Here is a 25,421-nt window from a genome sequence, read left to right as displayed (position 1 = left end):
TGCTTCTCTCTGCCATTTTTCTCTTCCACCACTCAGTGTAGTGCACTTTTTCTTACTACTCCAAATATTCAGTCTCCTCAACTCGTGGTGACAACACACTGTAGTTTAAAAAAAAAAACCAAAACAAAACAAACAAATCAAAATCAAAGGTATTCTGTGTCATACACAGTGAGTCCTGGGTCACACCCAGGTCAGTTCAAACATGTGTCAAGCTGAGGTCAGATCCCAGTGAGAGACGGAGAAAGTCCTTTTGCGTGTTAATGGCATATCTCGAGGCAACAGTAGCTGTTATCTTAATTAGATGCAGGTTTGTGGCTTTGTCGTTGTCGTTTTCAGAATCCATTAATGCATGCAAGCTTGGACTTTAGCTCATGGTCTTGTTCAGGTCTCTGTATCTCCAAGACAGAAGGATGTCATTTCATAGGTTTAAAAAAAAGAATTTTTTTGGGGGGGGGGGGGGGGGGGGGGCGGGGTGGCTGGGGGACAGTGTGTTCAATACATCTGTGCAGATATCAAAGGCTAGTATCATAGAGTGAGAAATGTGTGCACATGTGTGTGTATGTATGGGTGGGAGTGGCGGTTTGGAGCAGACACAGGCATCACATACACAATCTCTTCCAATATTTGTAATGGGCAAATATGCACGGAAAAAAAAGCTCCATCTGATAGATGTGTTGTTGGGATTATTGAGAAGTCTTTAGCATTCACAGGAAAACACTTCATAGTCCTCATCGTAGAGATGGCATGCTGATATAACGGAGACGAAAACAGTTTTAATGGAGCTAAGACACTACATGACCTTTAACTGTAATACAACCTTTGTAATATATTCATACATATTTATGATACAGTAATATAATGTAAAGTGGTCAAACACTGCAACCACTGCTCTTTTTTTTTGGGAGTCGTGTTTCTCTGATCTGTTATTCCCAAGGTTACATGGGTTATTTTCTGACGCAGCTTTCCAAGAAAACTGAATCATTTTACAAACCATTAGACCACATTCCATAAATGACCAGCAAAGCAGGTGTTCCTTGTATATTGCACTGAAATGATGAATTATTAAAGCCATTTGTTTTGCGATCAGGCCTCTGTAATATTGCTGCGGGTGCTGAAAATAGTGAATACATATTGCGTATACTGAGAAAAGGGTGGAGCAAAAAGGGGTGATTTTCTGAATGTGCCGATGCCATGCCTGTGTCTACTTCTACTATCGGTAGGTATGCGAATACACAAGCACACATGTGCGCATGCATGTGTGAATTTTTGAATAGTAAGATCCATGAATGCAACCCTTTTGTGCTGAAAAACTCCTGTTGAGGAAGCACAGAGGAGGCGAAAGAGTGGTGGACAACATGTTGAGTAAGAGAGCAAGCAAAAGAAAAATCGGTGTCGAACAGATTTCACAATTTGAGAGGCAGCCCAAAAGGACATTCACTGTCCATTCACCCTCAGACCTTGTCCAAAACTCTCCCCTTCCTGCTCAGATGGCGTGTCACCACAGTTCCCCGCTTCAGCTCCTGGGATCAGAGTAGGCGCCTTATGTGATCCGTCTACACCCTCTAACCCAGCATCCGACTCGTCTTCCGCCGGTTCCTCTTGGACGACTCCTTCACCTTCGCGTTCAGCCTCTGCTCCTTCAGCCCCAGAACCGGGGCTTCCTTCAGCCAGTGGTGGGTGAGTCCTGAGAGGTTCCTTGCGGTCTGGATACAACCTCTGCTCCAGGTTCTTGAAGTCAGACTCGAAGGGGAGGGGTACACCAGACTGCGGGGCACCGAGTGCCAGGCCCAGACCGACAGCAGCACCCATGCCCATTCCTGCACGGTAGACTTCCATGCCATCAGGCAGCATAGACTTGATCTTGGGCAGCCATCGTTTGCGGACACGCCTTGCATTTGTGCACATGTCAGCAGCAATCACGTTCATTTCACTCTCCTTGAAGTTAGGGTTGAAATTTTGACAGTAGACTGTAAAAGAAAGAAAACAGCAAAAATCCATGTAAACACATTAAGCTTGTAGTAAATTCTGTCTCAGTTACTAGATGAGTTGGATAATACACGTACGTTTGACAGCGTTGAGGACCCTGCTGTCCAGGGGCTTTCTACTAGGGTCACTAGTAGAAGAACGGATACCTGTCCCACAGCTATTGGCTAAAGTGTTTCTGCAAGAACAAAGAGTGGACACCAGGGGGCAGAGTCAGCAGCAGGCATATAAGGAGACAAAACATGAGAACTCACACAATTAACCGCATTGCACAACATGGCCACAGATGGAGTGTGAAAGTTGCTTTGTTACAACAGCAGTAGTGTTGGAGTCACACACAGACCTCAAATTGAAGAGACTTCTCCAAACAAAAAGACAAACTGCTTATTTGTGCATGTCTTTATACCCACCTATCAAAGAACGTGGCTAACAGGCGTCGGAGCAGGACTTTGTGTTTGATACCGGCACACAAATGGCAATTCATCAGTTGGCCTCGTGTCATGAACACTTGCGTACCTGTGCAGCATGGATACAGAAATGATTTGCAGGGAAATATGTTTTCATGACAATATCTTTCTCAGTTTTTTAAAGACTCCATTTCAATCTTTTCCCAAGCCAAATTCTGCATTCACAGAAATCTTGACATGAACGAGACAAAGCTGTAGCAGCCCAGTGTGCGATCAGAAACTCTGAGAGCAATGAGGATTTCAGACTATTACATTACACAGTTTTACAGTCTCTTGTCTCTTACACGTTTATGTTTTGTATTCTACATCTTACATCCAAACTGAATTACACATTTCCATTGTATTCATTTCTGTTTTTAATGAAATAACATTATGATTTGATTGAATCTGACCACGCAGTAACATTCTGAACTCTTGCACCAGACAATTCTTCTGATTATAGACCGCAACTGCCATGTGCCATTGTGTTCAGCAATCTTTGTGAATTATAGTGGGAACTATTCAGACTCCATTCTTTTGTCTGGAAGGATTCAATACTGAACTATTCCACTTTTTGCCACACACACACTGTAGGAATATTACCTACATGTTGAGTGGTACCTGTTCTCTTTGAAAGTCTGAGGTCTGAATGCCAAGAGCGATATCTGGCATCCAGACCAAAGACTTCAGGTTTTATCTCATCACACCTAAAAAAAAAAATAAAAAAAAATAAAAATGTATTTTTCCTCATATTCTCAGAGCTCTGTGAGGGCCATTTGGCAAACAGCCGGCAGGCAGTCATATGCTTTTTACGCTAGAGTGACTTCCATCTAGTCAATCTCCTATAAAAGCCTGATTGATGATAACCACAGAGATGGTTGTCCTTCTGTCACAGTCCTAACTCTCCACAAATACATTATCTGGCTTTGTTTTATCACTTTAACACCAACAGGCTCAGTGACATAAGTTGAACCCTCTGAGGCAGTCCACCTCAATAACTAGGTCCACACCCCCTGACCTCCATAACTATGTCCTGGTCTAAATCTAATTCATTAGGTATAAGCCTTGAAATTAGAGCTATTGGTTTTGAGGTCTGACATAACTCTTTGAATTTATGCAAGGTAAAATGTAAATTACTTAATTATGTGAGTGGGTGCATGCATGCTTACCAACTACCAATTCCAGCTTCTCCCCTGGGTCCCCCTCAGTGTAGAGCTTAGGGTGGCAGCGGTAGCCTATCTGGCTTATGAGACTTGCGGGCAGAGCCACCAGGTCCCGACGGATCAGCACACAGTTGCGGTTCTCCAAGGCCAAGGGCATGGCTGCCATCTCTGGCTTGTCCTGGACTAATCAAAGTTAGAGGAAAAACAGATTTTAGAAACAAAAAAAAAAAGAAAACGTGCAAGGTTTTGTGTTACAGCTATAGATAAATGTGCAAGCGTTCATTAGTTTACTGCAACACAATCTGCAGAAGCAAAGTTATACACCCATCCTCTGTGGCACTATTAGAGGGGAAAGCTATAGGATATAATTATCCCAGCAGGTACAGGTAATCTCATACAAGTTTGTTGTGTTTCATGAATGTTTTAGAGCATTGCAAATATATCCCAGATAAGTTATGATGCTGCATCAGCAGCTTCAGTTTTGGAGGGGAACATATCTAAAGCTGGGTGTCGGGTTCGAGCTCACAAAATCTTTTCCCCTAACCTCTAGGAGGACCTGTGCGTGTGTGTGTGTGTGCGTGCGTGTGTGTGTGTGTGTGTGTGTGTGTGTGTGTGTGTGTGTGTGTGTGTGTGTGTGTGTGTGTGTGTGTGTGTGTGTGTGTGTGTGTGTGTGTGTGTGTGTGTGTGTGTGTGTGTGTGTGTGTGTGTGTACATGCATACTCCTGTGCCACACACACACACACACACACACACACACGCACACACAGGAATGGTGTGCATGGTTCTCAAATATCCCACAATGTCACCCTCGGGCTCTCTGACTGATTGCAGATAGAGTGTATTTCATAAATATCTGAAACTCTAGAATTTGACAAACCTGCGTGATGCTTTTGACCTGCCAGATGTGAAGAATAACACTGGCATGCATGTGCACAAGTGAGCTTCTTACTATCCATCTGTACTCAGTCTGTGTTTATGTGCATGCACAAACATGCATGTAGCACCCATGCGTACATGTGTGGACAGATCTACACTGGTACGATATTGTGGTGGAATGCCATAACAAAAGGCTGCACAGACCAGCTGTTGTAACTGTGATAAGGAGTGTGTTGTTGGTCACGATGCACACTAATCATAACTCCATAAAGCTATCTTTATGCTGAGAGAACCCACACACACACTGGAGGCACAACATCCTGCATTTCTAAGACGTGCAGGATACATGATTTATGAAACATTAAATAATGTAAGTGGGATAAAATAAATGTGCATCAGTTCTTTGTCTTTTTTTTTTTCTCTGCACAATCCACAACGTATCTGGATATATCGTTATATTTTTCGCAAGTCATGCTGAGTTTTACTTTAAGATTAGTTTGATATCAAATGAACTTCCCTTATTTAAGAAACAGTGGCGGACATAAAGCACTTAGGCAAATTTTGGATGTCTCGCAGTAAAAAAACTGAAGCTGGGCACAGTCACGGACTTGGAGAGGCAGTGATATAAGTGTATGTAATAAGTCAGTGTCACGGAATAAAAAAATGTGTGGATGAAAACGTAATGTTAGTTTGTGATTTACAATTACTGTTCTGCATTTAATGGGAGGTTCGTCATAAAATATTGAAAAAGAAAAGTAAACTTTTAGTAATTGTGATGTTTGATAAACTTGAGCACATATTATCAAAGACTTTACTCACTCCCATAAGGGTTAGCGGAACGTCCATAAAGGTGACTGTAGGCCTCCTCAGTGATCCCATCGTAGGGCTCTTCCTCAAACTCCTCATCCTCATTCTGGTAGGAGGTGGGACTGTCAGTGGTGGGCAGGCTGGATGCTCCAGGACTGGATCTTTCACCCCCTGTTCCTCCTCCTCCTGCCCCGCCTCCTGCTCCCCCTCCGCTGGTTGCATGAAGGTGGAAAGCAGGCATGCCAGGGATGGGGTTCCCCCCAGCCGTGGTGTAAAACAGTGAACTAGCCCTTGACAAACGACTCCCCAGCTCTGAAGAGGATATCTTGCTCTGCGTTGAGGGTATTGTCACGGGTGTCGGGTCGCCACTTTCTAGCTTGATCTTGCGGTGTGGCATGAGTAAGGATGAGGACCAGCCTTGGGTTCCCAAAAGGGCGGCCACTGTGAGGCCGTTACCATTATTACAAGGACTCTGTGGCTCGGATCCTGTTTCTTCCAAGGATCCTGCTGTTTGGGAGTCACAGTGAGGTGAGTTGGCCTTGAACATCAGGTCCATACCTCTTTCAACTATATGCTGAATTTGGAGGTAGCCGGCTGTGTACATGACCACCAGCTGTTCACTAGCTGCCATTGTGAGCTTCCCTGTGTAGCAGAAACTGAGGATCTGCTCAAAGCAAGCAGGTGTGACTGAGGAAGGCAACTCAAACTGGGTCTTGGTGGAGCTGCTGAAGAGGTCACGAAAGTAGAGGCTGCTGGCAGCCAAGACGGCCCGGTGGGCTTTGAAAGCTTGACCTGGGAGGAAAAACAAAGTGAGGGGCACAGATCAAACACCCGTTCAGTAACGTTTCGACGTTCCTCATACACTACAAATCCTGAAGAATTGATGATGACCCACCTTTGACCAGAATGGATACATCACAGTAGTGTCCCAGCAGGCGCTGCTCGTTAAGAGAGCCCAGAACTGTGGCTCCAAAGTTTGGGATCTCCACATGGAGCAGCTGGGACATGTTGGCCGCAGACGGAGAGGAATATGGGGTTTCAGATATTCACTGCAGACTTTGCCACTGAGAGAGGCATCTGTAAAAACAAAAAAAAAAAGAGAAGATATGTAGAAGAGAAATACAGCGAGAAAGAAAGAGTGAATGTAAAATGCATGAAAGATAAAAAAGACATGCCGGAGGGAGGCAGAGAGGCGCGAAGAGAAAATTGAGAGAACATTAGTGGAAGCAAAGAGTAAGAATGAAAATGGAGTTGAGATGAAGTGAGAAAATGAATACAGTTGAGGGAGAAGTGAGAGGTGTGTGAAAGAAAGATGGATACGGGGCGATAGTGGGTGAGAGAGTAAAGGCAGGAGAGGAAGGAGGAGTCAAGTCACTCCACAGGAGAAGAAAAAAAAGAAAAAGAAAAAGAAGAAAAGCAAATACAATGCAGAGTCTACTGTACATAGAAGATTGTGAAACACCTTGAGGCTATGTTATTTTATATGTCTAAAGGTCCGGCAGCCTTGGACTCATTCCCTGCGTCGCACTTAATGCATCAACAACGATTCTCTCTCTCAGCATGGACTTTGACGGGCTTTCAGTCAGCCTGGACAGCAACTTTTCTCAGCAAGAAAACCCCAATCAGTTTTCCATGTCATAACTTTAGAGATTCTCCGTCATTTTGCTGACACAGTGTTGTACCTTTGTCAGCATGTGCTCTTTTTCTAAACTGGCAAGAAATCCATCCGGTGCAATCCGCAATTTCATCTTTACTTTAATAGCTTCCTTGTCTCCTTTTCAGTAACACTCTCCAGGCGTATTTTCACCTTCTCTCCTGCCATGAACATTGTATCATTGTTTTTGTCTCCCCACCAACCCACACACACACACACACACACACACACACACACACACACACACACACACACACACACACACACACACACACACACACACACACACACACACACACACACACACACACACACACACACACACACACACACACACACACACACACACACACACATACATATACGCACTAGTTTCATTATTGAGCAATGCTGCAGAACAGTTTCCAGGAATACAAACTGAAAAAAAAAAAAATAAATGTCACCGCCTCTCTCTCAAACACACACTCACTGGATTTCTCTCTCTCCCACTTCATGCGCTCCACACAGACAGAGCCATGCACCCCGGCTTACTTACATAAAAGTGTGCATGCATAAATACACATGTCCCTATGCAGTAGGGGCTGCATAGGGACATCACTGTGTAGGAACCACCACATGACTTTCGTCTGCTAGCAGCCTTTACCACATGCACAAAAAGAGCGCTCACTGTTATCCCAGACAGTTCTGACCTGTGTAAGCCAGTCTTCTGGTTAAAGCACCATGGAGTCTTGTCACACAAACACAACAGCAGCAGCAGCGGCAGCAGCAGCAGCAGCAGCAGCAGTCAGGACCAGGACAGAAGAGGAGTTAGTGATGGAAGGAGAGCACTCTGTACTCCGTCTGGTCGACTCTCTCCTTCACTTAAAGTGTCATTCCTACTGTCTCAAGGATGAATCTCTGTGCTGTCTGACTGACTTTTCTGTCTGTCTACCCTTGCCTATCTTCTATCTCTATATCCTCCAAAGCCCCATTCTCTCTGCACACTGTCTGTTCTAGCAATGTCTCAAAGCCTCCCTCTGCCTCCTTGTCATTATCTCTCTCTGTTTCTCTCCCCTCTCTCTATTCTCCAAGGCTTGAATTCAACAAGTGCCGCTGTAGAGAGAGGGAGTGTGAGAGAGGGATAAAGAGAATGGAAGGGGGGGGGGGGGGGGAGAAAGAGAGAGACCAGAGCAGAGCAGAGCAGAGCGAATCAATGATGAAAGGAGTGGGAGGCTCAGTGTGTGCGTGTGTGTGCGTGTGTGTGCATGTGTCTGCGCGCGTGTGTCTGATCAATGCAGTATCTATACGTCGCAGGGAGTGGGAGGGAGAGAAAAACACAGGCTACAGTTACAGACAGAGACAGAGACTGGGCAGAGCTAGCGAGAATCAGGGGAGGGAGGGGAGGGGCGAGTTGAGACAGAGAGAAAGTCATTTGAGGACAGTACGAGTAGAGAAAGACAATTAGGTTGAAGCAACTTCTGCCACTTGCCTCTGGACACAGATGTCTATATGGTCTGATAGAAAGAGGAGGAGAGTGACTAAGACAAAACAGAAATGAGAAAAGCTTGGCGAGGTCATAGCCACCATTAATTAATTAGACAATGAATAGTGAAACTTCTGAAATCCCCGTTTGACGCAATTCAAGGGAGAATGCGTCATGAAGCTTTACCCAAGTGGAAGCTTTATTATACACAATGCAGCAATACTCTAATCCTCCCGAATGTAGAATTGAAAAGGTTAATCAAAAACACCACCTGCTATGTCAAGGTATTTCCCATTTTCTTACAATCTCTCGAAGACAATAGTTAAAAAAAAAAAGAGGAGGTTTTACTTTTGAGCAAGTGTTGTGTATTTTCTCTGAATCATGCAAGGCTATCTCTGCCAAACACCTACACAAAAACACAGCGAAGCGCTGTCTTCACGCAAGACTATTTTGTATTTCTGCATGAATTGATAAATTAAATGATTAATTTACACCTCCGCTTTGGTAGCTCAGCTTATTCAGGTGGCATTTCAGTGTTTTCTCTTGTTTCGTTTTTGGCCGGCGCACAGAAGGCCTCCCGAAATGTAACTTGATGTGGATGAGGGAGGACAGGAGCCAGATGTCGCAGCCTGTGATAGGACAACAGTGAAAAGAAGTACAGTTACCACAGGAGAAGTTCCAGAAAGACGTGCGATGGTGTGGGAGGATATGGATGCAAAACTGCTGTAACGGATGAGTAAGAGAATTTTTACAGTATCTGTGTACGCACACATACACATGAATGTTGTGTAATTCCTGCACGGTCGAGGGGAAAAAAAACAACAACCAAAAGACAGCTCACTCAGTGCCACCCTGTGTTTTAAGTGATGAGACATGAAGACAGTAAACATTGTGATAAATGATCTTAAAATCTCATTGCGTCCCTTCGTCTTACAGTATGCAATCTGTTAAAGGAGATGTGTGTGTGTATATACAGCTGATGCAGAGCATTTTTATATCTGAGCGTGTCACCAGAAAGTATCAAGACACATTTCGCTTCATTCTTTGCCAAAGAAACCGCAAGTGGAGAAAGTTGTGCTAAACCAAGCAAACTTTTACTCTTCAGTCACAGCGGAAATATGAAAGGCAGGATATCTCAAAGCGTTGAATACAGTGAGTCAGACTTTGGTTTAGAGAGCTGTGCCCCAGCAGTGTGATATCTGCACGGCACATATAGGCACACATGAGTGAGCGCACACAAAAAGCACAGTCAAAATGCAGGAGAAACAAGCCTGCATACGCACACACACTAATGCAAACAGACATATTCACACTCTCTCACACACACACACACACACACACACACACACACACACACACACACACACACACACACACACACACACACACACACACACACACACACACACACACACACACACACACACACACACACACACACACACACACACACACACACACACAGTCAGGTAATCTCCCTCTGCATACTCAGCAGTACAAATTCTGCTTGTTTGTCTGTCTGTCTGTCCCTCTGTGAACCCTCCACACTGCTTGTCCTTCGGTCCGTCCATCAATTACTCTGCCTATTGTGTCCTCACATTGCCTCGTGCTTCTCTCCTCTCCCTGTTCTCTATCCTTCCCGCCCTGCATACCACGTACCCACTGTCTCTCTGCCAATTAATGCACACAGGGCTGCATTGCAGTGAGGTTGGCGCGTGCCACGGCAGCAAGCACAGTACAGAGTCTACAGACATGCATGTACGTGCCAGCCAGGCAGAGCGAGAGGGAGGGGAGGGGGGCAGAGCGAGGGAAAAGAGGAAGAGGGAGGGGGAGAGAAAGAGCAAAGGAGAGTGAACAGAGAATATGTTGAGTCAGGCAGACAGGACGGCGGTGTGCCACATTTCACATATACAGAGCCGCATGTTAAATGTAAATGTATGCTTGAATGAAGATGGAAATAAAGGTGCATATACATGATCGGAGTGCGCACACGGCACACACATTCACACAGATGTATAAAGTGCACGTGTACTCACACAAACATGCACATGCAAATTCCACCCTCATGCAGCTTACATTAAATATAGACTTTGCACATCCTTGATAAAAAAATATAAGGCACGGACTCCCTCGACTTGTTTGTCTAATGAGTGATTGAGAGTGTGTGTGTGTGTGTGTGTGTGTGCGTGTGTGCCTCTCTGTACTTTGTGTCCTCATTTCCAACTGAGAGTGTTTGCATTTCCATGTCAAAGTTTCTCGCATACCAAGGCGTGTTTTTATAATCACCATAATATACCCGGCTGTGACTTTTGGCACTTTATGCTCGGCATGTGTATGTGTGTGGTGGTGTGTGTGCGAATATGTGCAAGTGTGTGTGTGTGTGTGTGTGTGTGCAAGTGTGTGTGTGTGTGTGTGTGTGTGTGTGTGTGTGGACATAGTTTGTGAGTTTAGATATGGGATTTGAATGCAGCTCTGATTGCTGCTGTCTGCTTTGTTGGAATGTGTTACATCCATTTTAATCAAGGATTCATACCTACGCACAGTGTTATTAACTGTAGCAGCAGGTCCAGGCATATTTGAATAATATGAAGAAATGAGACGATTCGCCAGATGGCAAACAAACACGTGCGCGTGCGTGTGCACACACACAGACACACTCGGGTTTTAATTATCAGTTATACTGTAGCTGTCTACAAATTGACAATAGTCGAAGATTCCAACATAAAACCATAAAAGTCATATGCTATTGTGATTCATGTGCTTACCATTTACCACTTTGTGGAATAGTTCAAGGAAGTTCAATGAATACTAATATTGATCTCACATGACCTGGTTGTATAAACTTCCCTGACAGCGTGTCTTATCATGGCACTAAAAAGTCACGGCATTAGTTACATTGCTAAAGTACAGCTAGCACATAAAAAAAAAATCTTAATTGTAAAAAAAAAAAAAAAATGCAGAGTTAAACAAAAGCACGTCCTCCTCTTTCTTATGTTGCCTCTATACAATCTCAATATGAACAATCCCCTCGTTATAAATATTCAGATCCTGCAGTTGTTCTCATGTCTAAAGTGTACCAGACAACAGATTCTATCCACGTTGAGACGGCAACGCTCCCTGGCAACAGTTCTACCAATCGGGGATGAGCGGGTGTCTGCCTGAGTCTGTCTGAGTATCATTATGGGATGTCGAGAGAGAGAGAGGGAGGAAGAGAGAGGCTGCTTATCAGTGCTTGTAATGCAACATCATTCGCTGTGTATAGACCCTGCTGGGTGAAGTTGTCTGTGCATAGTCAGGATCAAAATCATTTTTTTTTTCTTAAAAAAAAAAAAATCCCCATGATTCATTGCTGTTATGTAACAAAGAGACAACTATGAAATGATTTGTTGTGGGCTGAATATTGTCTGGTATCTTTCCACTTGTAGTCACTCAATATGCACCAATAATGTAACTCATGGTCTGAAGGAGAATAAGATGAACAGCTGTATTGCAGTGTGAACGAAAGCAGTGCAGTGGCACAAAAAATAAAACACCAAAACTGACTTAAAACTCATATTGCCACAACATTTCACATTTTATTAAATAATAAAAATGATTAAGATTGAAAAAAAAGTATATTGTTATTCTTTTATTTTACATCAAAGTTTATAGTGTAACTAGTTTAACGACTGAGCGACACAGTGGTGTAGTGGTTAACACTCTTGCCCCGTAGCAAGAAGGTTCATCTTCAGTCCAGGTGAATTTGCATGTTCTCCCTGAGCAAGTGTGTTGCTTTTCCAGGAACTCCCAACTTCTTCCAACAATCCCAAGACATGGTTCTTAGTTAAACTGGGGACTGTAAAATGCCCATTGTGTGTTTCTGAGTTAAGCACTGTGAAGTACAAGTGTCTTGACCTGGATGTCAACCATCTTTAGCCCAAAGTCTGAGTTAGGGTAAACATACAAACCAAAAATGTGTCCTTTTCTTTAAATCAGCTGCTCTTATTCCCATAAGTCTTTATGGAAAACTTAAACACAATTTGACTCTCTAGTAGAGTCGGTGACATTTTCTGCCTCCTGCACAATGTCACGTTGCTCAAAGTTGCTCATCTCTGGTAAATGCCACGATTTACTGATTCCTGTCTATATGTGACATGTCTATGATAAAAGTGTTGCACTTACTTTTTAAGCAATTGGAATTTATTTCCATTGAATTTCTTCAATATATTGCACAACTGAACTCAACACAAAATGTCTTGTCATCATACTTTAAGATCCCTGTCAGAATCCTAATCATTAAACAGCCGAGGGCTTTTTCCATGATAATAAGTAAAAAAAAAAAACGAGCACGCACGCTCCAACACAAAAATGTACATGTTATAATAATGTGCAGCAGTCCTGGAGATGAAACCAGAAGTGAGGCACATTCACAACTACAACCTTTCAACGCACCAAAGAAACTCTGACATTTCCCAGTGGTTTGGAGACAGTATCCAACACAAAGCTGCTCCAGAAACCGGCCAAAACACTGGACTACCTGTCAGTTCAGCCTGGAGTCTCAGTGCAAACCAGACAAAGGGGAAGACCATGCATGTACAGTAAGTGTGTGTGTGTGCGCGTATATACGTGATTGTTTGTGAGTACGTGTGAGTGATTCTCCCGAGGCAACAGCATTGCTAATGGACTCCAAGTGGTTGTGGGAGGTAAACAAACAAACAGTAGCAGTGGCTACTACATCACACAAATATAAAGGAGAGTTGAGGACAGGGGGGGGGGGGGGGCTTGAATAGAGAAAAGTGACAACAGAGAGCAGAAGTGAGGAGAAAATAAAAAAAAGAGAAAGGAAAAAGTGCGGGAGTGTGTGTGAAAGATGCAAATAGAAAACAACAAGAGAGAAGTTGACAAGGCACAGTCACAAGGAGAGCGCAGCTAAGAGAGGAAAAGGGAAATGAAATGAGCCGAGAGACAGGAGGAATGTAAAGCTCAAAAAGAGCTGAGAGGAAAAAAAAATTAAATTAGTTGACAAAAAAATACAGAAGACTGGAAGGGTGGAAAAAGAATCAGAAGGTAAAACAGTCTTTATTTGCTGTGCCAGGCATACTCCTACTAAGCTGTGACTACTATGGCGAAGATTTGATATATTGTATAATTTCAAACTATTCCATGCCGGCTGTTCTCAAGCAGGGCAACAGAAACAGCCAAGTCACATCAGCAAACTGACACTTTGTTCTAATCAAAAGCGATTCTACCTGCACATAACTGACTCTAAAATGTCAGTTCCACCAAAGAGGCTTCCCAGAGAGCCTTTTCTTTCTGGGACAGAGAGAGAAACAAAAAAAAAAAAAAAAAAAAAAAAAAAAAAAAAAGGTGGGAGGCGGGCATAATATAACATGAGAAAAAAGGACAGGTTCTCACTCATATTAAGCTCATATTGCAGAACCATGGGGGCCTGCGGGTCGTTCCAGTTTATGGCAACACATAAATGTGACGTGAGAGCAGCAGCGAAACTCGGGTCTGGGACTCACGCAAGACTGAGATATTTTGAACCAGCACTGACACAAGACCAGAAACTCCCCTGACATCCAAGTTAAAAGGAAACTACATAAGCAGCACAAGAAGAAGATGAGGAGGGAGGAGGGAGAGGGAAAAAAAAAAAAAAAAAAACCTGAAAGTGCAAGAAATGATTCAGGAGGTATCAGCAGAATGAAAGAGCAGCAACATTTGCATGTGTGGACACAGTATAGAGTACTGCACAATGACTATCATGTGATATTCCTTTCTTTTTGGAGGGGGGGGGGCGTTAGTGTTTGTGAACTGATAAATCCTTTACATCGATACCGACTTGCAGCTGTCGCGTGACTGTGGGGTGTCAGAAATACAGCGCATAACTATATATTTTCCACGAGGCCCCGAGATTGAATTTCTTGTGATGCGTTGCCAGCACAATATCAGTTTTAACGAGCAGATGATGGAGAATATTCGAACTCTGTCTGTTTTGGGCTTTTTATGGCTTGTTATTTTATATATATACACACACACACACACACACACACACACACACACACACACACACACACACACACACACACACACACACACACACACACACTCAGTGTTTGTGTGTCTCTATGTTTGTTTCAGGTGGATTCATCTCTGTTGCCCCACAACCTCAAGTTGGATGATATTATATAAAAGATGGATGGATATTATGAGAAATTATCAACAGAACTTACAATTATGCAAATTGCAACTTAAATAGACTGCTAAGTTAACTATACTATTTATTGCTCACAGTGTATCTTTTTCAGGCACTACTTTATATTCGAATCAATAACAAAGTTGAGTCAACACTTAGTTGACAAAAACTTATTGGAGCAGAGTTTAGGGTGTTTTGTTGAAACGTATCCTCACTTAGGCCCAGTCAATTAAGGCTGAAGCAGATCGTAATAAAACCAGGTCACTATTCAAACTGAGGTATATTTGAACAAATAACCAAACAGGCCCCCCCAAAGTGATCTTAAATCAAACCCAATTTGACCTTGGCATCACACCAGGGTTCTTGCAGCCTTGCCTTGTGACTCTACTTTGGCATATCAAAGGTGCACTTTTCCAGAATGTGAGTGTGCCTCAGCAGGTGATCGTACTTTCTCAAAAAGGAGCTAATTGGCTACACACTGTATGCCTGTATCTGGAGTCGCATGATAATTTATTCCTGCAAGTACAATTCTAAGGCGGGTGTGTCACCGCTGCTGTGCAAGCACACCTGGCCAAACGATAATCTAATACTCTTAAACACAGTGGATTAGTGCTGCAGCTTCCAATTTTGATCCATGAACATAGGGTCCTAAAACCGCATCCATATATTTAGCCTGTTAACTCCCTGAGAGTCCCCTGCTGACCCTCATTATGCACGATAGTGTTGGTATTTCTTCAGCCACACAGAGAACAACAAGTACTCTGAGGCTGGCATGGCTGAAATTTTGATAAGAGATTTAACAGTCATTATTTAGGCGGCAAGGCCCAAAGTCTCCGGTAACAGCCTCTTTAAACTTTAATCTTATCTTTTACTAAAAAAATAAAAAGAAAGAAATTTCATGCAACACAACTGTATGAAAAACAAGAGTTTCAGGGCCTTTCAGGACAATCCTGAGCACACGTACATTACGTTGCCAGGTCGGTAACCTAACCTTGGATAGCCTGTTCAACATGACCTCAATCTGGGGACACAGGGACCATGAGATGGCCTGTTGAGTGTCACTGTCACACAAGGACTGCAATTAGGTTAGATTTTCACAGGAAGTCCGTATGTTTGTGAGAGTATAAGTATCAGCACTATGCATTAGTTCCAAACATGATTTGATTTCCGTGGCGCATGAGACAGTAAAACACGGAGAAAATGGAATAAGCCAGCGTGAAATGAAAGGGTATCAGTGCTAGGCCTGCACATGCAAATGCACTGTATATAAACTACATTAAGTGTCGCACACCAATTTAGGGTGTCTCATCACCTGTGTTAGTCCGTCGTCGAAAACAGTTGATCCCAGTCAGGGTCACAAAGTGACCATTACAGGCCAGCACAGAGACACAGACATACACATGGCCGATTTAGACACATCATTTAACTATAAATGATGTGTTTGGACTTTGAAAATACCTGGAGAAAACCACAAAGAGTGATTCAGGCTGAACAACAAACTACATATGAAATATTAAAACTCAAGACAGATTTTAAATAAAAGTTATTATTTAAGGTGGACATGAGAGTGGCTCCAGTCCAAACTCAAGTATCTGTTGTTGATGTTGTTTTTAATAAAAGCATATCAAGTTTCACATTTCCCAATTCAGAATCAATTGCGCAAGCTGTATATTGACATCTCCGACTTTTACCTTTTGGGAGCACTGAGCGTCATTTTAACCAGTATTAGGGAGTAACACATTCCTGTAATGTGACGTTTGCCAAATATGCATTAGCAATGCATTACTTGGTGGAATTAATAGTGATGTTCCAAATAGCAAAGTTTTCATTGGTATGATTGCTGTCACTGTTGTAGTAGATTAGGTCAGTTGGAGAGCTGCAGTTTCTCTTTGTCCTGCTTCCTGAGGCGGTTTTAGGCTTTAGACTTTACTCACATTAGCCTGACCCAGAGTACAGAGATGTATTTGCAGTACTTTGTTGCTGCCTCTTCTTGTTTTCCTTCAATCATTGATCACAGTCTTATTCAAGGTTACGTATGACCGTTTGAAAAATCAAACATCAGTAAAGACTGACTTAAACACATCAAAATAAATGTGTGCAGCAACATTTCGCTTGTAATTAACCGAATCAGTCATGAGACAGTGCTGCTCAGCTAATGTGTCAAAACATCGCAACTACATACGAACAAATCACATCGGAAATAAGGGAAGCAAATGTAATGCACATTACCTTTCCGTATTAACTATTTTTTTTTTACATTTTAGTGAATCGAAAATGTAACTTCACTACTTTTTGTATTGAAACACAAATTTCCACATAGTAAGTTGAGATAGACCTCCGTTGACAGGGGGAATTGATTCATGTATTGTGGCTCTTTTAAGACTGTAACTTTAAAAACACGTGTCTAATATAGATATCAAGTCAAAGACCATCCTTAAGTAGGAGTAAATGGATGGACGAACTGTTCTCAGATATTCTAATCTCTACAAATGGTCCAACTTTCAAAACATACTAATAAGTCATGCTCCCATTTCATGTACACATAGACATTAGTGGTGATGTATTTTGCTCTGGTTTTATCTGAAGACATAACCATTTCAAAGACACTATAACATTAACTAACCTTGTGCAAAGATTTTCCATCCAACAGAGTACATTTGTACATACATATATAAATCAACTATTACCAGCAGCTTGTTCTGCAGTTGTATTATTAGTCAAGACGTTTCCTTGGTTCCACTAACAGTTGGGAACTTCCAGATCATTTTCACATCAACCACCTTATTTTTCACTGTGGGGAGTTTCAAAACATTAACGGAAACAAGAATATCGTGGTTTCAAAATGACGAGTGAGAAATCACCATAGACGTGGGCTATTTTATTTACCATCATAAATTTGAGCGTACTTCACCGACATAATATCAACTATTTGAATTTGAAATGAAAACGCAGACAATCCGAAATCCCGATACTAATTAATATTTACAATTATTTTTAATCTATTTGTGTAGGAACACTTCAGCTGACCAAATAAATCTATAACATTTGAAAAAGGTTCTGATATGTTAACAACAATACAAACTCACATTTGAACACTGTTTAACTTCTGTCAATAATTACTCATTTTAACCCTAAGAACTGTTTTGGTGCGTCAAATTAACCTCTGAACAAGTTCAAATGAGTTTTCATTTCCTCTCCAGGGTTATAGCAGGTAGCTTATTTATTTCCCCCCAACTTGTTGACAACATGTGACATATTGCATTACACAATTTAAATAAATGAAAAGGTATTTAATGATGGAGAACAGCTGTGACAAGAGTGTCACTCAAACAAGGGCATGCAAGGTGAGAGAAATTGAAAAAAACAAAAACAAACGCATGAGATCCGTGATAGGATTATCACACGCAAGGATAGGGCCGCATTTCCTCTCGAAAAGTAATTTTCTGGATAAAATAGAGTGACTCATAGACAAAATAAATGTAGGCAAATTGTCTTTGAAACCTTCCAGTCCATATTACACCATCAGTTAACAAAGGAGTGAGTGACAGGAAGAGAGTGACACAAGAAGAGAGAGAGAGAGAGAGAGAGAGAGAGAGAGAGAGAGAGAGAGAGAGAGAGAGAGAGAGAGAGAGAAAGGGAGGGTGGGGGGGCGCAGAGGGAATAAACATGCCATTTTGATCACCCTGCGCCGTTGTTTCTGAGCTGAATGTTCTACAATGACACATGTGTGACATCAGAGCAGCCCAACATGGCCGCCAGAGGAGCCCAGTGCTATGTGAAAAAAAAAAAATTGAGGACACATCTTTCAGCATCAGTGCCCCACTGTGTACAGACAGGAATACACAAACACACACACACACGCACCCACACAGACAAAGACATACAGAGGGAGCTGTGCCCACAACGCCTCAGTGCCCCATGTACATTTTTCAATTAGGCCAGACAGAATGCTTTAATTCATTCTCCTGCATGGAAATGGGGGAGAGAGAGAGAGAGAGAAAAAAAAAACTGCAGCGAGGCCAAATGCTGTTTTATATCATGATTAGGGAAGGTGAATCAAACGATGTCTCATGACATGCAGCAAAGATTTCCCATGATCAAAATCACAATGTTGTCCAGTGTTAAAAATGTATCATAAAAGATGGCTTGTTCAAGTGCACAGCAATACATTTATTTTGAGTGCTTACACAACAACAACCCCATGCCCGACCCTCACACACACACACACACTGGCATGCACCGACGCGCACTTTACTGTGACCTAAGAATCCCCCAGTCAGCGCCACGCTAAGCTAGCATACATGTGCTCAAATAACATGTCACCTTGGATAACCTCATCACGCTGGTAAAATGCTGAAATGAGCTATGGCATGCCCATGCGAACAAGAGCTTGTTTATCCCCGTCTCAAGTTGGAATTAAATAAACAGTAATGCTCTCACATGGCAAAGAAGAAGAAGAGGGGAAAAAAAAAAAAAAAAAAAGCGCCATCTGAGTTTTCATAATATGCACAGGAGCATAGGTTTGAGTTTCTCCGGTGAAGATGGGTAATTTATGCTAAAACGTGTGGCTGTTGCACAAAATGTAAGAAATGTTTACATAGTACATTATTTTTTTTTTATAATACTTCCAGGAACTGATTAGTTTTAATCCTCACTTGGATGACTTTGGATACTTACTGTTGCATGATCCTGAGCCATGTAAAATGGCAAGCGCTTAAGGTCCTCTTACGTGTTTTCTTTATTTACCTTTGAAAACGGTCTCATGCCAGCTCTTATTCCTTTGTTTCTTAAGCTTTACAATGACTGTACAGAAGGGAGGAACGGCAATGAGAAGGTACACACGTAACTCCTTCCAAGAAAGAGAATGAGCAAATTTCCTTACCATATAAACAAGCGTGCAAAGTTAGACAACAAAAAGGGGATTATGAGACATTTTGTTGCCGTGGAAGTAACCACAGAGCACACTGGATTTCGAGCAGTAAAAGCCAGTAGGCATTTAGACAAAATTTCAAGTCAAAGTGGCTTTCACCTTTTTGCGGGGAGCGCAATTGTCATGAAAGCATCAGGTAAGTAATGCTGTAATTTAGCTCTAATTGCTAACACATGTTAGCCTTTGGAAGTGGGAGCGAGGGAGGGTGGGCTGTGTAGTGAAAACCACCCGCCTCAGATTCCTGTCTTTTTCCACTGGCCCCTGTGAGCGTTCTGCCAGGCTGTTTAGGACATGAGGAGCACATACAGGACAGGTCACTGCCACAGAGGAGGAGAACAGGAGTGCGGGGAGAGAGGGTGGCGTGGGGTGGGTGGGGGGAGGTACCTATTTGTTTCCCTCACTTATTACCTTATGCACTAATTAGCGAGCTTTGTTTACTGGCAGGAGTCTTGAGAGAGCCTTGAAGTTAGCAGAAATTTAATTTTCTACAGCACACAGCTAAAAGAGCACGGAAAATTGAGGTGGGCTGCGAGGATAAATGCCATCCACTGTACTCTCTCTCTCTCTCTCTCTCTCAGTCTGTCTGTCTGTGCGACTGTGTGTCCTGTGGGGTTTATTTATGTGTATTTATGTGTGTGTGTTTGTTTGAGTTCATGTGCATCACACCCTGAATTCTAAGTTTGACTTTCACAGTACGTCCAACGGCCCTTCGCCGAACGTCCAGGAGCATGGGCCAACAGCTTTTGCCTCAAACCGGGATAAGAATTTGCAAATATAGTTAGGGTTACAAAGTTTGATATATTTCAATTTGAACATAAAAAGAGGGAAATATATGTGTTATCCTTTTCAGAACTGGACTCTATGGCACCAGATAGCCCTAATTAATTCTTAATGGACTGATAGCTAGAAATACCATCAAATATAAATGTGGCTATGAATTAAGTTTAGAAAAAAAAAAAAAAACACATTTTCTATCCTGTTAAGGAAGGCGATCCTGTGACTGCTGCAGAAACACATCTTCGTCATAGTTCTTAGCACTCTGTAATTCTCTGCTATGGCTGCGCGCTCCTATTCATGCTGGAAATACTTGGAACAATCAGATGTGCCCATACTCCCTTTCTTTTCTTTGTTTCTTCTTATACTCAAGCTCAAATGCACACACATGCACAGTCACACACACACACACACACACACACACACACACACACACACACACACACACACACACACACACACACACACACACACACACACACACACACACACACACACACACACACGTATATACACACTCACATAACACAGGCACGACATTCATGCCATGTGATCTTGCTAGGCATTATGCCAACGGCCAAACATGTCACTTACCAGAAATCTCTGAGACAGTGTGAGAGAGCGAGACAGAGTGCGAGAGAGAGGGAGAGAGAGAGAGAGAAACAGAGAGAGAGAGAGAGAGAAATTCTGCACATTTGTCAGTTTGTGAGAGCTCCTTGTCAAGTGTAAGTACAGTACATACGCAGGGAACATGAGATTTTAGCTGCTACAGTTATCTGCAATGTGGTGCGTTGTGTTGTGGGGGCAGTCGATTCTGAGAAAAAAGAGCCACGTGATCTCGGCGATCTAATGTGGAATTGTTCTAAGGAACATGCCATGTTTACTGTTCATTGTCTAAATTCTTGGAAGGCTTCCTGAAAAGCACGTAGCGAGCCAGAGCAGCCCAAATCAGTTACATTTCAAGATTCCTAATAGCTCTGGCTGATCCTCTCTTTCTCTCATTTACTCCCTCATTATTTTTCCACTTCCCTGTATTTCAGCATTGGACATGAATTGTGTGTTTGGAAAATGGCAATAAATACGGAAAATAGACGGGCGTTTCTGAAGCGCAGGCAAAATTATTATCTCCGTGTGCACATCACAATACATCACTTTGGAAATAGAAATAATGCACACAGATACAGGAGAAAAAAAAGAATCTCCCACATGTTTCATCTTAGCATTGCGTCTACTGCCACTGAGTGAAGTGATTGGCACAAGATTGTCAAAAACCTACCAGTGTATTGTCATTACACTTGTAATAAGTCATCAGTCTGAGTAAATACTAAACCTTGTGTTTGGAAATCACCCAGCTGTGCTACAAACATGTGACATGCAAATAGTTTGAGTGCAAACCAATAGTGCCATAGTAAAATTAAGATAAATACGAATTGCATATCTTAAATCGTAATCAGATCTTTAGTGTATAATATAAAAAAGAAAATCAGGAAGTAAACGTCAGCTGACAAGGTATCTTCTCGTCGCTCTGTGGCTACATTTAGACGCGATTTAGCGTACGGCTGGCAAAATACCCTCGTTTGGAAGCCCATTTGCTTCATGTGACTCCCGGCTTAATTCTGGCTTTGATAAGGAAATATTGAGACAAGACAAGGTCACAGAGGCTTCCAACATTGCGTACGATTCATATGCATTTCATGAGCTTGGTAGATTCACAAATCAGCGCTTTGACTTCAAGAGGATCCTCCAGCAATGTTGATATCTTTCAAACATACCGTACAGTCAACTTCAAAGTAAACAGAGACCAAGTATTTTTTCACTGAACTGCTTAAACATTAAGAGAATTACAATCCTGCCAAGTTCTAGCTGTATCTTTTTTTCCCCACATAAAATACACCCAGTTATCTTTCTTTCCTTGAAGTCTCAAGATACATAAAGCAGTTTGTTACTGTAAGCATCCTGCAAAAAAAACCAATAATAATAATGAATGCAGAAAGGGGACAGACTACATGACAAATGATCGGCTCGGAGGCCAAAGAAAAGCAAATGTGCAGTCATACTTTGAAAATCTTGTGAGTAATTTTCAGGCAGATTTAATTGTTGCACCTTCATGGAGTAAAACAGCAGCAAAGACTCATAATTTTGTTGACTTTTTTTTTTAAAATACATTGAAAATTACCCCAGTGTCTAATATAAGTGATGTTATGTGGTTTTTCTTAAGTCTGTACTTGTTGTATTACCTTGAATAGAAAAGCAATTTGCAGTTGCAACTCATAACTGTTTGAATTGCAGGTCAAAGAACAGAAAAACAAGCCTGAACACACAAGCAGCGGCAGGTTTTTATCCACCGAGGTTTAACTGGAGCGGGCCTCCGCACTGGCTTGAAAGCACAGGACTAATGTATGAGAATATGATGTATGACTGGTGCCCTGTATCGCATACCATCAGCAGTGACTCATCACTGTCTCAGGGAAAGCAAAATAAAGAGAAATAAACACACTCCCCGCACAAGTGTACACGCATATACAGAGAAAAGTGCTGCAAGCATGAGGCAGCAAATGGAGTGGCACTGGGACCAAACATGGTTGCCATGTTTTATAAATGCAGTTTGAATTGATAGATGTGCTTTTTTTGTTTTTTTAAATAAAGAATAATGAATCCAATAGCTGCATATTTTGGATGGGTTACTGTATATGACAATCAGAATGAACTCATCTCAAATAATTTGCTGCACAGGATTTTACAGTGCAAAATAACCTATCTCTAACAAAGCTATAGAATGATTTTATATAAACTATCCTTCCTCTTCTGTTTTATCCACTTATTTATTTTTCCTGGGATTTTTAAAAAATAAAATAAAATTGTTCATGTGCAGAGAGATCGTCAGCTCTTGCTCATTTATGGGTCTAACAAGAGATCAGACAAGAGCCACACAGTCTTGTGTGCTTATATTTATTGAATCTGTGTTGTCGTTCTCTCTTGCTCTCTCTCCTTGACACTCCCCACTTGCACACAGCCCCGGGCCCCCTTGTGGAATGCTGTATAGTGAGAGAGGCCTATGGAGGAAGGGCATCCCGGGACACGACTCCAGCGCACATACACACACACACACACAGACACACACACACACGCATGCATGCACACACACAGACAAATACAGCTGTTGAGAGCCATCACAATCCTTTGGCAGACATCCAAGTCAAAGATGAGTGGTGTTGGAAGGCCTCCTTTTCGAGAGAAAAGAGCAAAAAGTCCTACTTTTTCCATGTATGTACAGTATGTGTTAAACACCGAAGATAGAAACTTGGCAGTACAAACCCACATTACGCTGAGCTGATTTCTTGGTAGAGGAGGGTGGGTCCTATAAACTACCGTGATAAAAAAAAAAGAAAAGAAGTGTCTTTGTGTTGCCTTGGGGCAGGCAGGTACATCTGAGGATACAAACTGGTCTTAAAAGGGCCGCTTGGAAGCGCAGGCAAATACATTTTATTATCGACAGTGATATTTTTACATGGGAGAAACAGAAACAGATGGGCAGTAAAATGCTGGATTCAAAACTGCAGAAGTGTGAACTTCACACTACACCCCTTTAAATGATTCATATAACTAAGGAACCCTTAAATCTGTAGTTTTAAGATCCCACCTGTGCAACACCTGTTGGGGATCGGGATGCTAGATACACTGCAAGTTACACCTTTTTTTTTTTCAGGTCGTGATCACATGACAAAAACAAAATGTACACTATAAAAAGAATTTAAAAAAAAAAACATGCAACTAACAGTACTTGGTTTTTACAAAAATCTCTTCACAGGCATGTTTGGAACGATCACACAAGGCGACAGAGGAGCACACAATAACCATGGCAGCACAGTGACAGTGAGAAAGTGTGTTTGTGTGTGCTGAGGGAAGGAAAGTGACAGGAAATGAAGAAAACTGCCACAATCGACTAGCTGGTGAGCCACACAACTGCAACCATGTACACACAGGAGAGAGGGGGAGTGTATGTATAGCCTGATAGTGCCTGCAGGGTTCAGGTGAGGTGAACTCACTCTTAACTCACCGATCTGACACAACAAGAGTGCTCCAACATAGTGCTCCATTTGTAACTTTTTAAATAAAATAAAAAATTCTGCCTCAATACCTGTTTAACATCATTAAAATGCCAGTTCTGAACAAAGAATATACAGCTTTCAAGATGCAAGCAGATTTAAAAATCAAAACCATAAAGGGAAAGATGATGACATTGAATTTCCAGCGACAGAAAGGGATAACGCTAGAAAAGTGCTTATTGGTGGCAAATTTGAGAAGCAAGTCCCACTGGATCATATCATTATTACAAAATACTACACTACACCAGCAACTTCAACTGATCCCTGCGCAGAGGAAAGTCGAGCAACCTATAGCATTACAATGGAGTTTTCTTTTCTTTTTAACTTTAGACTTCATAATGACGCAACGCCTACAATTTGACACTTTCACCACCACATACAGTTGCAACTAATGACAACACTATACTCCTGCGGTTGTTATCATTAGACTGCAAATCTGTGGAGTGGAGGAAAGAAACCAAAATTAAAAAAATTTAAAAAAAAAAAAGAGAGGAAAAAGATTGATCAAATCCACCTGGAGCCAAATGAGACATCGGGTAACACCTTCACGTCCCTTCTTCCTAAAGTTTAACACTGAGTTGAAGGTGGGAGTTTTGAGGAATGACTGCTTGTGCCGCGGTGCCAGCGCTCGTCGACCGATACGCAAACCCGGGAGAAACGCACACGGGAGACGCAGCAGGCGGGCAGTAAATGCATGGCCAAAAAGCCTATGCGTCACACAAATCAGGCACAGTAAATAAGAAGCCAAGACAAGAGAGGTGGGGGGGGATATATTTACCCGACACGTCGCTACTCCATACAATGCGGCTGTCAGCTGGCGCAGGCGAGGCACAAAGCTTGTCTCCTCTTCGGATAACCTATAAAGTTTGTTTCAAAAAAAGAAGGCAGGCCCCAGGTTTCCCCCCCTCACTCGTCCGCTGGCTCACTCTATCACTTCAGTCCTATCTTCTATAGCCGCTCGCCCCCCCCCCCATCTCTCTCTCTCTCTCTCTCTCTCTCTCTCTCTCTCTGTCTCTCTCTCTCTCTCTCTCTCCCCGGTCCCTGT

At 42.3% G+C, this 25,421-nt stretch overlaps 1 protein-coding gene across 1 annotated transcript; it reads right to left on the bottom strand.

Annotated features, from left to right (window-relative positions):
• Positions 1 to 446: 446 nt before the first annotated feature.
• On the bottom strand, positions 447 to 25,421 carry nacc2 (NACC family member 2). Its single transcript, XM_080476742.1, has 7 exons — positions 25,155 to 25,421; positions 6,171 to 6,352; positions 5,288 to 6,067; positions 3,599 to 3,775; positions 2,394 to 2,499; positions 2,064 to 2,161; positions 447 to 1,967 (listed from the first exon to the last, which is right to left on the bottom strand). The coding sequence occupies exons 2-7, from the start codon at positions 6,280 to 6,282 to the stop codon at positions 1,435 to 1,437; spliced, it is 1,806 nt and encodes a 601-aa protein (XP_080332868.1). The 5' UTR covers positions 6,283 to 6,352; positions 25,155 to 25,421; the 3' UTR covers positions 447 to 1,434.

The sequence above is a fragment of the Lipophrys pholis genome, assembly GCF_963383615.2.
Source record: "Lipophrys pholis genome assembly, chromosome: 12".
NCBI lineage: Eukaryota > Metazoa > Chordata > Actinopteri > Blenniiformes > Blenniidae > Lipophrys > Lipophrys pholis.
This window is presented reverse-complemented; position numbering and strand designations above follow the sequence as displayed.

What these genes read in the sequence shown, in the direction of transcription:
- nacc2 (XM_080476742.1), bottom strand. Translation starts at nt 6,282, where the DNA reads ATGTCCCAGCTGCTCCATGTGGAGATCCCAAACTTTGGAGCCACAGTT. An exon ending in TGTATCCATTCTGGTCAAAG is followed by an intron (nt 6,068 to 6,170) that starts GTGGGTCATCAT and finishes TTTTCCTCCCAG; the next exon opens with GTCAAGCTTTCAAAGCCCAC. An exon ending in GGTCCTCAACGCTGTCAAAC is followed by an intron (nt 1,968 to 2,063) that starts GTACGTGTATTA and finishes TTTCTTTTACAG; the next exon opens with TCTACTGTCAAAATTTCAAC.